Here is a 14484-nt window from a genome sequence, read left to right as displayed (position 1 = left end):
GCTGCCATCTGATCACCCACCTCTGCCCGGTGCTGCCATCTGATCACCCACCTCTGCCCGGGGCTGCCATCTGATCACCCACCTCTGCTTGGTGCTACCACCCACCTCTGCCCGGGGCTGTCACCCGATCACCCACCTCTGCCACACTATAACTATTCCCTGCCTTGTGCTACCACCCACCCCTGCCTAGGGCTGCTACCCCACCACCCACCTCTGCCTTCTGCTTCCACCCACCTCTGCCAGGGGCTGTTACCCGACCACCCACCTCTGCCTGGAATTGCCACCCGATTACCCACCTCTGCCTGGGGCTGCCACCCGATCACCCACCTCTGCCTGGTGCTACCACCCACCTCTTCCTGGGGCTGCCACCTGACCACCTCCCCCTGCCTGGGGCTGCCACCTGATCACCCACCTCGGCCTGGGGCTGCCACCTGATCACCCACCTCCACCTGGGGCTGCCACCTGACCACCCACCCCTGCCTGGGGCTGTCACCCAGGGCTGATCACCCTTCCTTGTCTGGGACTGCCAAATAGATCACCCACCCCTGCCTGGTGCTGCTGCCCAACCACCCTTCCCTGCCTGGTGTGCCACCCGTTCACCCTTCTCTGTCTGATGCTGCCACCCTATCACCATTCCTTGCCTGGTACTGCCACCCTGATCACCCTTTCCTGCCTGACCACCCTTCCTTGCCTGTGTCCGCCACATGGATCACCCTTCCCTGCCTGGTCCTGTTACCCTGATCACCCTCCCCTGCCTTGTGCTGCCACTTGGATCACCCTTCCCTGCCTGGTACTGCTGCCTTATCACCCTTACTTGCTTGTGTCTGCCACATGGATCACTCTTCCTTCCTGGTGCCGCCACCTTGGCTTCAGAACAGTAGGTTGCAGCTGACCCAGTTGGCTACCTGCACCCCCAACCTCCACAGAGTTTTAGAATATGGGGTAAACGTGGGCAGAAATTAAATGGTCCTCTGACTGGGATAGGGACAGGGAGATCTCAAGACTCAAGGACTTCCCTGGGACTCCCAGGGCCGCCTCCATGAAAAAGGGCATGTGACGGGCCCCTGGGTTCTGAGCTGTGAAGCTGCAACACTTTAATAGGAAAAAATAGTGCTTAATATATCAGATAATGCTGCCAGTCAGATATTGCTGCCCATTTTGCTGATATATTACTAATGTAGGAGACCCCTGTACCTACCAGCACCCCAAATTCAAGCCCCTGCGATATGGGTGCACAAAGATAAAAAACTGCAGATATGTGGTTCTTTCCCTTGGGAGGGGGTCCTATCTTGGCACTCACAGACCATGCTTTAGATCCAAGCTATTTTGTGTGTTCCCAGCCAGCATGCAAAGTATATGGCCCCTGGGGTACAGATACAGAGCCAAGAAATTTTTTGGGACCTAAAAATGGTCTGCAACAACTCTAAACCCAATGGCCACAGCCGAATACTCTGATACGGAAGTGGCACCAAGGGTCTCTGGTTAAATGCCAAACTAAAGATCTTGGGGGCTTGAGGGAACCCCATTCCCAAATAAAAGAACACTTCATTTCAACCCACTTTTTGACACTATATGCAAACCCAATGGGACTAGGGGACTGGTAGCCACAGGGGTGCCCAGTTGGGTTTGAAAATGTCTGGTACCTACCACCTACCGTTTTAGAGAAGTTCTTTCCAATGGAACAGACCAGTTGGTATAATCTTAGATGTTTTTATACCCCACCTTTTTTAGAAAGCCCCTTTCAATACGGCATATATTTTATCCCCACTATGTGGATCAGCATGATAGAACAGTAGCATGCATTTTGAAAAGGACAGATCAGCTGTGGCAGTCTCTGTTTTCAGTACAGGTTTCCTCTTGTAATATACACATATGCTTGGCAGGCCTTAGCTCTATGATGTGGTGTGCCAAGTGTACGCTAGCGGCATCAGATCTGTGCCAGCCACTACAGACCAGTTCATTAGAGTTTCTTGCTAGTCAAGACATGGCAACACACAGTATGTGTATATACAGCTGCATCCAGTGATTATATGTGCATGATTTTTAGGTGGTTTGTTCAGTTGTGTCTGTTTAGCTATGTATTATAGGATGAGTGTTTTGGTGACAGTAATATCAACAAATTGTAATCCTTGAGGATTTTATTTTTTGCAAGGAGCAGGATATGTGATAAGTTAGAGTTTGTTTAATCAGTCGCTATTTCTTCCAGACATTTGTACACATGGAACTGCTATGCTCACTAAACTTTGGTGACTCAGACAGTCAGTTAATGATTCTATTTAATAGGCTCCATCTATGTGCTTCAGCTGTCAGAAACAAAAATGATGCAGGTAGAATCAAAGCTCCTGATCTGCATTTAATAAAGCTTCTAGATTACCAGTATGGCCAGGCAGATAGCAGATCCAACGGTTTTTTATGTACATATCCAGCCAGCAGGTGGAGCTCCTGGCTACTTTATACGTGTTTTCCTGGTTCTTTTTACTTACTTTGTTTAAAACAGTGCAGTTAGGTAAATTGACCTTAGACTGTATTATTGATGCACGTAAGAATCCTTTATTGCAGAAGAGACATGTTGGGCTTGATTTTTTAAAGTTCTCCAAGACTGTAAAAGATCATGGGAGAACTTGATGTGTGATTGTGTAAACCTGGAATCGATTTCTTAATCATTTGCTCTTAGTTAGTAAATGTTTTCAATCATGAATCAGATTATTTGCTAAATTTGCTGGATCACCCAGGTTCTCCATTGATAGTCTTCTATCTCATTGATAGTATCTTCTCTAGTCTTGGGAAACTTTAATAAATCAGGCTCCTTGTGTCTCGTCTTTAGTAAAAAGATTGTTTGTCTGTAGATTTGTTCTTTTTAAGTTTAGGTCTCACTTACTTGGTATGTTATTTACATATAGTATTACAAATACAATCTTCTTTTGGACATTTAAATGAAATTTCTACCCAGTATTTTCCTAAAAAAGGATCTTTCTGTCTTGACTATGTAAGCAGGAGACAAAAACTACTAAAACTAATTTTATGTCAATGTAAAGAAAGACGATCATGCTTTTAATAGTTTCAAGTCCTATTAGCAAATAAAGTCATTGTTTGAATATTATTTAGCATCTCTATTCTAAAAAAAAAAGGTGCACAGACATGCATGGATAGGGAATATCACCCCCACCCCCAAGAAGATAGTGTGCAACGTTTGCCATTTTCTTAGGAATCTTTTAGATTGTTCTTTCCAGAAATCTGCATTCCTTAAGACAATAAGACAAAACACAAAAATTGTTTGCATGGATGGAATGTCTGCCAGGCTTACCTTGTCTAAGACGAGTGGGCTGAGTGACTGCAACCCCATCAATAGAACAAGGGTTCCCACATGGAAAAAGGGTGAGTGTGCCACAATTATTCTCAATGTAGCAATGTGTAGCAGCAATTCCAGGGCCCTGTATAGTAATATCCCTGGATGCATGGCCCAAGGTGGTTCTCCCTGTGGGAAAAGGCAAATAATGAGAATACAGAAAACCACAAATAATTAGTTCGGTAATGTTCCAAAACACAATTTGCATTGTTATTCCATTTTTCACTAATCTACACTAAAAAGCCTTAAATGTAACAAAAATATTTTACAGCATGCATCAGTTTAAGATTTCTTTCCCAGGTTCATTTGACCTACAGTTGCAAGCTGATTTTGGATTTCTATTGACATGTATGGGTCAGAGAAGCAATTTTAAATTCAAAATACATACAATTCAATCAATGTAACCACCACATCTAAGCCATGGCAGTGGTAAATGTGATGCTGTGTCCTCCTAAATGCCCCCTCCAATGACTGAAATCAGGTCATATGCTGCTGCCAGCCAGGGATGGGACATTCCTAACTTGATTGGGTTAAAGCTGTATGGTTAAATACTGAGCACCTTGTGTCTACTCAAGATTTGTATGACAAATGAAGGGAGAGTCAGGTAAACTTTCCGTTATTGCTCGATATCCTGTTGTAACTTGTGGAGTCATTACTCTCGCTCAGACTAACAGTTCCCTCCTGTCACTCACTGCCAAATCAGTGAGTCAACTTTTCAGTGCCACGCCTGCAGTCAGCTCAGTGTTGAGAGCATGGAGTCTGTGCCAATGCCACCCTGTTTTATTTTGCCAGTAATTCACAAGTAAAAACAATGGGCCTGGGCCTAACTAGGCCCTGCTTGGGTTAGGTATTCCAGTTGGGCCTTACCAATTGTTGGTTGGTTGGTTCAGCACCAACCTAAGAATGACACAGCCAGTAGATACCAAGAGGAGCCTTTAGCCAGCCAACACCATGACCCAACCAGCATGAGCCTATTTATAAATAAATCCTCACCAGCATTGTCAGCCTTTATACAGCCAAAGACTAGCCAGCATCAACATGTATGAAGCTTCCCAGTTCAAAAGTGGTGAATGAAAGGCTTTCCTCAATGCTTCAGTTCCTAATCATCCTATAGTATCTGACTTTAAAGAGATCCAAGCCTATCCTATCCAATCCTATTAAAAAATTGTTAGACAACATTGGCTGATCCTGACATTGGTGCTTTTGTCTGATGTCTTAAACAGCTGAGAAACACTGTTCATGGCTGATACCAAAATATGCGGATTAACCCAAAAAATACAACTAATTAACAATGTTTTACTATTTTAGAATATTGTTACTATATTTTAGATATATCTATAAAAGATTTACTGATAAAGAAATACCTTCTTCCAAAGGCAGTAGAGTGATTGCCGTGCTCAGTCTTCCACTCCCCAGACTCACAAGATGTGGTTTCTCTGTGTGCACCTTTACAATTTTTCCTGTGTCTATAAGATCCAGTGGGGTGTTCTGCATGTAACACAAATGGAGATATCCCATTACATTGTGCAAAGTGATAAGAGAAACATTACAAATATGTACAACTGGTTGGCAGCTCTCCATGAAAATGTTTTACCACAATCCAGACAGACTTCTTAAATAATCCGCTCACAGATTTTCCCAGACTTTTCATCAACATTATATTTAGATTACAAGTTTATCATACTGGTATTAAAACTGCATATTGAACTGAAACAGAACACAACCTCAGCCACCAGGATTTATGGGGAACTGGACCCTGCAATACATAGACCCAATGGTTAGTCTGCTTTTTTCCACATTGTATTATGTAGAAAACACTGTTATCCCTATAATATCATAAACAACAAATGTGGTTCCAAATGTATTGTGTGGAAGTGCCAGTGAGTAGCAATAGGTCACAAAACATATGGGGCTCACTCAATGAGAGAATGGAAACATCTTTCATAATGCATGCAAAAATAGAGAGGGTTTTTTGTTATTTCTACTACATTTCTATTATCTGGAAAATGAAAACTGAAGGATAGATGGAAATAGCGTTGTCCTATTTCTGCAGTTTTCCTCTTTCTGTGGTCTTGCTCAGGCACTAAATGGAAAAGGACAGGCATTTGGCTCCTTTGTCATCACACTAATAACAGAGAATAATGGGTCTATTTATGAATGTTTTCACCCAGCTCCTACCCGAATTTCCTGCATATTTCCAATTGGATTAAATTAGAAAATATATGTATCATGAGTAAAGTCTAATTCACGTTTTCTAATTGAATCCAACATAATAAATTTCAGCATTTTAGAAAAAAACATTGGTTAAATGTTTGGTGAAAACATATATAAATATTTGGGACCAGCCTTATCACCCTAAGAATTCAATTTCATATGTTGCATTAAAATCATAAAATATTAACAGCACACTTTTTTTTTACTATAAGTTAATTAAAACGCTTTAGGGATTTTACAGTTTATATAGCAAAGAATAATGAGAGTCACATAAAATCCCAACTTCTTTTTATAGTATCCTTCACAAGACATATGTTCCCCAGATAGATCCAGCTAGCTTAGATTAATAACTAACACATTCCACCCTTAGAATAAACTTTATACTTTGATTTTGTTAATGGAGGCTGCAGAACCCAAACACACTCATGACACTGTGACGGATATTTATTAAGCAAAAAAATAAACCTACATCTATTGCACATCTGGCTGCTGCTCATTTAGCAGAGTATATCCAACATTTTTTGTGTACTTGTATTCAGATATTCAGAGCAGCCATCCTTTTCAAAGGTATGCAACACAATTACAACGGTAATTGAGACAGATTTACACACAAAACAGAACAATTGAACAGTATGTAAACTTAAAATTACAAACTTGGAACTGCATTCCTCTGTTGCTCACAGTTGATGTATTGCCTGCTTCTATTAATGCATATTATAAAACCCATATTATATATAATTGATCTCCCATGGCTTCCTGTTGTCTCCTGACTAGGGTTCGGTAAATTTGCCTGGGTTTAATAGAGGAACAGCCATACTTGAAGTTTGGGAACTTTGCAGTGAGCCCTGTTAACATCTTTGGGAGTTGAATCTTGGTATTCTGTCCATGTGTGAGGCTCTTAAGCAAGCCACTCTCAAACAAAAATCATGGGAGGCCAGACATGAAGGATATGTACCAATGCCACATTTAAAAAAGAAATAATAATTAAAAGTCTTTAAAACCTATCCTCACAGATTTGTTATCTCTGGGTACCCTTATCACTATTCCTGACCATGCTAACTATAGAAACAGATCTGTGGTATAATTATCATGTTTGATCCCTTCTTCTGTTCTAAGATCTGGATGCTCTGAGGTTCTGCAGGACTTTATTATAGCCTAATAGCTAACTTACAGTTAGAACTATTACATAGCAGAACTATACTTAAAAATAAGAAATTGCAAGCAGGCAGGTTCCTTTTGACAGACCCGTTCCTTTTGATGTCCCTTTATCTTCTTTCCTATAATGTACAATAAGCTGTGCAAGTGCGCTATATATCAGCGTTGCTGGCTGCCAGGAATGAATTGCCTCCTGAGTTACATCTATCTGGCCTGGCCAATGAAGAAGGCTGAATATCCAGAATCGAGGAGAGAACATGCTGGCCAACAGGACAAGGAAAAGTGAGTTTTGTGAACAGGCAGGTATGTTTATTTTAATGCAGAAGAGACATCATCTCTTGTTTCTAAAATAAAGAACCTGCCTGTTCACAATGTTATATTTTAGTTTAATTTAGGTCTGCTTTAAAAAGTACTCAGGGCCAGGTTTTATTATATTGCAGTGCTACTGCACTCCAGCAGAGGTTAGAATTTGTATATTTAATCTGTTTTATTGATTCCGTTATGATATGCAGAAAAATTGTGTGTATGTTCCCCTATTGTGTGTTGAGCATCTTTTTGTTTGTTTACAGGCAAACAGAGCTGCAGGGAAACTCAAAAAACAAGATATGCATTACCAACAGCTCCAGCTCACACAGTAAGTGCAATAATGTAGCCAAAGACATGGAAATGGCTGCGGAACACTTGGGGTAGTAATTGTTGCAACAAGGCAAACAGGCTACATTAAAGCAGATCTGTAGAGTTCTGTCCCAAGTAACAAAGAACTGTACTCAGACAAGGCAGGGCATCCACAACACTGGGCAGGCCTCTGTTAAGAACAGCTCAGCAGAACATTCCAGGAATGCCAGCAGACAGGCCAGTGATACAGTACAAAGTTCTTTAATAAACAATCCCACATTACAATAAGCAAAACTTTTTGACTAACCGAAAGTATATCAGACTTGTAGTTGTGTGAAGCTTCACAACATTTACCCTGGGGATCTGTTACACTATGCTAGGCAGTTAGCTAGTTAGGCAGCGGACACCATTTTCCAGTCAGACCTGGAGCACCAAACTTAGCAACTATCTTATATCTGCTATTATAGGAAAATGAAATATTATTATTAAACAGCATTTATAAAGCAAGAACATATTAGGCAGTGCTGACATTAAATAGGGTATACAAATGTCAGACAAATACAACAACACATGCAGAGAAGAGGACCCTGCCCAAAAGGGCTTACAATCTAATGCAGTACATCTGTTTAATACCTGCACATTTTCCTATTTAAAGACCCTGCAAATAGAGAAATGTTGGTAATCTGAAATGCAGAAATAATGCTAATCATCTGCTAATCATGAATGAATACAGAATGAACTCCCCCTCCTCATTTTCACAATACAGTTGGGAGGTTATAGCCCTGGGGTAAGAACTGGGATAGTTGATCAGATTCCTTAAGTTAAAGACAGAGAGCACAGGAAGTTATCAGCAAATCAGTAAAAAAATAAAATAATTTGGCATCAGGCCTAATGGATTAGTATTAGGTTTATTGTTAATAATAGTATTATTATTTATAATAGTAAACAGTATTTACATAGCACCAACATATTATGCATCACAGTACATTATATAGGGGTTGCAAATGACAGACATACAAACAATGACACAGGAGGAGGAGAAGACCCTGCCAAAAATAGCTTACAATCTAACTATCTGTCTGGAGATAAGGTTCAGAATAAGGTACACCAGGTATAGAGAATTTTTCCTCTAATTATTCTCTTTAAGATCATTACAAAGGACAAGGGGGCACTCTTTGCGTCTAGAGGAAAAGGGATTCTTCACTATAAGGTCTGTTAAAATGTTGAATAGGCTCACAAAGTAGTTTTAGCAAGTTCTATAGATTGCTTTAAGAAAAAGCTGGATGGTTTTCTAGAAGCACATACTTTAACTGGGTAATAAAGTTTTAAAGTAAAGTCAACCGAGACTTGGTCAAGGGAACATCCACTTGCTTTATGGAATCAGGAAGGAATTTTGTACCAGGACTTTTTTTTTGCCTTCCTCTGGATCAACTATGTCTAAAGGTTTTTTTTATCTGGGATATGTTTATTTCCCTAGTGGTTGGACTGACTGACTATGTAACTAAAACTGCATACACACGTGCAATATTGTCGTTGGAAAGAATCTTTCACAACCCTTTCGACTAAGGACTGCACGATGCATGAACGAGTGCTGTACATACAGCACCGTTCTGCTCTATGCAGAGTGGAGAGGGAGAACCACGAAGCAGTACCCTGCTGCACACTCTCCCCCTTCTCCTGGTTTGGGATCGTTGGTTGTCCATCGTCCGTGGCCCGTAATCGGGTGAGAACCATTGGACGTGTATACGTAGCTTATGTGTTACCAAAGTAGACAGATTACACAGAATGACTGGGCATGACCCAGCTCTCCTGGCTAATGTTGGACTAAAGTTGGAGGATCCTTAAAATTAGCCTATTGAACTAAACTGTTGAAGATAAACAGAGGGACCTACATGTTTATTTTCTTTCAAATTATTTGTATGTTATCTCTAGCACAGGAAAAACAGTGGGCCCTAAAGGTGCGTACACACTTCCAATTTTTATCGTTCCAATCGAACGACGAACGATCGATTGGGCAAAAAATCGTTCGTAAAAAAGTAACCAACGACGCCGACGAACGAGGAAAGTCGCTGGAAACGAACGACCGGACCGACGGATCGGATTGGACGACGATCGTTGAACATCGTTCGTGTGTACGGTCGTTCGTTGATCGTCCATGTTCAGAGCATGCGTGATGAACGAACGTCCGTTCACTTTCCTGTCGTGCACATAGTTCCTCTATCGCTCGAACGATCGTATCTATTGTGTGTACAATATCTACGAACGATCGTGTCGTTAACTCTATGTGCAGGATCGGTGCTATACGATCGTTCATATATATCGTGCATGAACGTTCGTCGTTCGTTTTCCAACGATAATAATTGGAAGTGTGTACGTAGCTTAAGAAAGATAAGTGGACAGCCAAAGTCTTTGAGTAAGTTGGAAGTATTTGCATTTAGTTTTGTTATTAGATAATGAGTCTTTTTATAGGTGTGCAACCATTCTGATGAAGAAGGGCAAAAAAATGGTCATAGCGGATGCATTCTGTAAATTGGTTGGTATGCCTTTGCCATAGTCCCCTATGCAGTTTTATGTCGAAATAGGTATCTAATGCATCTAACATATATATCTCTAGAAGAGTGCCCTTTGTGTGCAGAATGCCCCTTGCAACAGTGGTCAGCATGCTCAGCATTTGCTAGCAGAAAATCCCTTGTGCTCAACTTGGAAGGAAAGCTTAGTGAGCTTGCAATTACCTAAAAGAGCACCCCATGTAGACGTAATGCCTTTGACTGGGTGTACACTTTGGTCAGTATGGCTACCAGGAGGATAGGGGAAGAAAAGTGTAACTTAATGTTTGTGTTTAATGTCCATAATATATTTTATTTATGTTGTACAGCTAATGCTTGCTTATGATGCATGCATATGGGGGGGAGGTGGTGATGTGACAAATCACTCTGTCACTTTTTCAGTGTCTTCATGTTAGTCATCTTAATCTTAATTCGTCCTAACTAATTAATTGTTGACAAAGTTCATCTTCGAGAAAGTCAATCAAAAATTCACTGTCATTTGCCTTATTTTGTACTCATGATGTAAACATCTGAATGTGTCATTGTCTGCCTTCTGATCCTCAAAAGTTAATACAACTGAAGCCTAGCCTTAGGGGCTTTTTTCCAATGTTTTCAGCATTTATGCTCACATGAGGACATTACAGTGAATATCTGATAACAATTTTCACTTATCCTGGTTCTCTAACATGTTAGCACACTATGGGAACTAACCAGCAGTAAGCAATGAAAAAGAGATCATTAGACTAAGAAATATGCTAAATCAAACAAAGCTGTAATGAGAAACAGCAACAGAAATGATTGAAGTCCTCCTGGCTGCCACATTGACTAAATAAAGCTTAACAGGGGATGAGCTGAAGACCAGCTGGCTGCCGTGGAAAGTGTCTTCTGAAACATTTGCATTTGCTACCCATTAAACATGTAAATCTTTATAACTGGTAACATATTTGGATGGGCTTAACAATTTAGGAGGGAACCATGTGCAAGGTGGTTGGATGTCCATTGTTACTGGGCCTTTAAGATCATGACACTTCAGACATTGACGTGTCAGCATTGGGAAGGCTACAAAAAGGCAGGAAGAGCCCATTCTATCTGCAGGTGAAGCTTTCGAACTGTCTTGGTAATGAACTCTATTAAAACTCCATTAAAACCCTCAATAAATCCTAAAATATATTACTAAGTGCTCAGTGGACAAGAAAGCTTGTGTAACTTTAGGATCCTTGTATTCAATATTAGGGCCAATAGCAATATGTAAAGGTTGAAACATGGAAATAGAAATAACTGCTTCAAATTGAGGAACTGCTGTATTAGAGCAAGATACCACTAAATAAAAGGAATACATTTAGTCTAATCTTTATGATGGCTTTCATGTTCAGGATAACCATAGGATCTGGAGCGCACTAGATTCTTGTAAGGGTGGAGATGACTTGAATACCTTAATAAAATAACAGCATGTTATTATCAATCAACTAGGTGGTTGGAGAAGATTAAGATTTGAAGCCTTAGCAAATGCAAAGAACCTTTTTGTAAAGTAAAAATAGGTACCATAAATATATAGGCCTGATTTATTAAAGCTCTACAAGGCTAGAGAGGATACACTTTCATCAGTGAAGCTGGGTGATCCAGCAAACCTGGAATATATCTGGTCCAGGACTGAAAACATTTGCTAGCAAGTTGCAAATGATTTTGAAGAAATCCATTCCAGGTTTTCTGGATCACCCAGCTTCACTGATGAAAGTGTGTTCTCTCCAGCCTGGGAGAGCTTTATTAAATCAAGACCCAATGTCTTCTATTACCATACCATAAGTCTATAATGTCTTTGACTAAAGTCAGCCATACAGTAATCGCACTACCTCTAAACCAGCTGTAAAACCTGCCCACAATGGCAGCCACCTTCACTTTTGTTTTGTCAGAGACTTGAAATATGTGGTGGGATAATGGAAGAACTGCCACAGTGTTACAAATCAGCCATTAACCTAACAAACATGCAAATTATTTAAATACCATTCTTCCAAAAGATCCTTTTTTTTAAATATTTATACTTCATTTGTCCAATGGTCTAAAGTCAGGGTATAAATATAATAATTTTCTTTTATTGTTGGTTCAGTAAATATACTTTGGCTGCTGTAGTAACAGTGGTCTAGTAACCTAGCAACAGCCGCTGCACGGGGAACCTTATAAAAGGGGAGAGGAACAGAGTGGGTGAAACAGGAGTGTGCAGGACAATTAACTTGTCAGGGCTTTCAGATAACCGCCCCAGCAATATCCCAAATGGGATCAGTAGAAAAATAAGGCTCAATCGCAGGCAATATGTTTGTCAGAATACACAGAAACAGCTAACCCAATGTGAGAGGCACATAATAGGCCACAATAAAGAAAACCTAGCCAAACACTTCATGAAGCTATGGGTCAGGGACATGTCACCAACCCCATAGTGGATGGTAGCGACCAAAATACATATGTCCAGACACAGTGCAAGTAGACAGCCTAGGCTAGTGATGACATGATAGGCACTAACATAATTATTATACTATGAAGTGAAGTTTTGCCCTATACATTTACTAATGGTTATTTAAACAGGGTGGTAGATGGCCATGAGGTTATGAAGTGACCTTCATGGGGCAGCGCAGTAGCTCGGAGGTTAGCATTCTGGCCTTTGGAACGCTGGGTCCCAGGTTTGAATCTTGGCCAGGACACATCTGCATGGAGTTTGTATGTACTCCCTGTGTTTGCGTGGGTTTCCTCTTGGTATTCTGGTTTCCTCCCACATTCCAAAAACTTGCAGTCAAGTTAATTGACTTCCCCAAAAATTGTCCTTAGACTGTGGTAGTCACATGTGACTATGGTAAGGACATTAGATTGTATGTCCATTTGATGGACAGTTGTAGTGTAATATTTTGGTGCTATATAAATACAAAATCATAATATCTGTGCTGACATTGAGCTTTATGAACAGGTACCTCAAGTTCATTCACATCGACATGTTCATATTTCTCCTTGCTCGGTGTCCTGGATGGGCACACCATAGAAGGTGAGTGGTCAGGAGAAGGACCCCGCTGGTGGAGCGGGGATTCTTGTCTGATATAGTCCCTGAGCTGATTATCGGACGAGAACTATTGGACTTGTGTACGCAGCCTCAAGGCCACATCCCCAATTAAATAATATAATTATATCAAATATAAAAAAATGTATCCATCATGTATTGGTACCTCTTGTAGAAAAGATGGATGGTGTTCACAGATCATGAGCTAATTGTGTTATTTTCCTGTGAAGGAAATGGGGGTAGAAAAGATTAAAATGTATAAACAAAAGGATCACTAGGAAAATTGTTGTTATTGGATATACAGAAATGGATGAACTGTTAGGCAAGTTCCAGATAAATTGGTACACATTCATGTGAAATGAAGGAGAGACTGTACATTTTGTACATAAATAATTATATTGTGGGGGCTCTAATAGAGAAGGGGTTGTGTTGCATAGTTTGGAGTCATACAAGGTAAAGTTGAACCCTTTTCAAGGGGTGTCCATTTCCATCTATTGTACCAAAAAAAGATCTTAGATGGGCCCCTACAGTGGTTAGTTTCTAACTACAATGTTCTCCTGATGCCCGTTTTGTATTGTGCAGGCATGAGTAAAAACCTTAGGCTATGTACACATGAAAAATCACTGTCTTCCAAAATCATTTTTAGTGACGAATAAATGAATGAGCAGCGTACACTCAGCGATATTCAGTTCTATGTAAAGGGAAGCACCAGTGGATGGTAGCACGCTCTGCTCTCCTTTATAGGAGTGAACAATGGTCATTCGTGATTGCTCATTCATCAATCCACATGTCAGATTTACACCCCAAATTAGGAAAGATTAATGTGGGCATATCTTCATTGCTGGATCACCAGTCACTGCACTTAGTTGAATATATATTGCTTTAAATGAAAAAAAAAAAAAAAACATTTACACAATAGGTTAAAGGAAGTGGTAAGGATAGAGTGGGATAAAATATCTTAGGAATAGACAGGTTTAGGTTAACATTTAAATAAGGCATGTGTATGGTAATTCATATCATGAAAGAAAAGACATTTGAATGTTCACCTTTTACCACATTTGACCCCCCTAAAAAATACAGCTAGGTCTGTATCTGTATTACCTGAAGGACAGTGTGAGCTTTCCTGCAGGGACTTGTCATCTCCATGTTTGATGCTTTCATTTCTTCTTCCACCTCTGTGTTGGGAAGGGAATCGGTTTCCAAATTATCCTGACAATGCAAAAAGATTTAAATGAAATGCAGCACATCTCATAGTTTTATTTACTGTATATATTTTACTTCATTCATAAGAAATTCACAAGAAATGTTTAATGAATCACATATTACATATGTAAAGTAACCAATGGTAATGAATCACAGTTCTGCTTTTGGCTATTTACAGTGATCTGACCACACAAATACTCATCACTATTGCATAATATTGTTTTTTGTGCTTTGGTATCTAATCAGATCACTTGTGTGGCTGGATACAGTTTTGTGAGCTCCATTTGTGTCTGATCTGATCAGTTTGTTTGTACTTGTGCCTGTTTGTATCTGCTTGGTTTATCTTTGGCTTGCGCTGTGCCTTA

The 14484-nt window shown here is 40.2% G+C and overlaps 1 protein-coding gene across 12 annotated transcripts in view; it reads right to left on the bottom strand.

Annotated features, from left to right (window-relative positions):
• PHLDB1 (pleckstrin homology like domain family B member 1) overlaps positions 1 to 14484 on the bottom strand; it is a 72342-nt gene that overhangs the window by 42170 nt on the left and 15688 nt on the right. For all 12 annotated transcript variants that reach the window (XM_072426432.1, XM_072426423.1, XM_072426425.1 and 9 more), the window contains exons 2-4: positions 14018 to 14125; positions 4711 to 4834; positions 3305 to 3475 (exon numbers count right to left, since the gene is read on the bottom strand). In XM_072426432.1, the coding sequence (XP_072282533.1) occupies positions 3305 to 3475; positions 4711 to 4834; positions 14018 to 14077 (355 nt within the window). In that variant the 5' untranslated portion in view covers positions 14078 to 14125. The remainder of the gene's footprint in view (positions 1 to 3304; positions 3476 to 4710; positions 4835 to 14017; positions 14126 to 14484) is intronic.

The sequence above is a fragment of the Pyxicephalus adspersus genome, chromosome 11 (assembly GCF_032062135.1).
Source record: "Pyxicephalus adspersus chromosome 11, UCB_Pads_2.0, whole genome shotgun sequence".
Lineage (NCBI taxonomy): Eukaryota > Metazoa > Chordata > Amphibia > Anura > Pyxicephalidae > Pyxicephalus > Pyxicephalus adspersus.
Note: the sequence above shows the minus strand (reverse complement) of the source record. Positions and strands in the feature narration are given on the sequence as shown.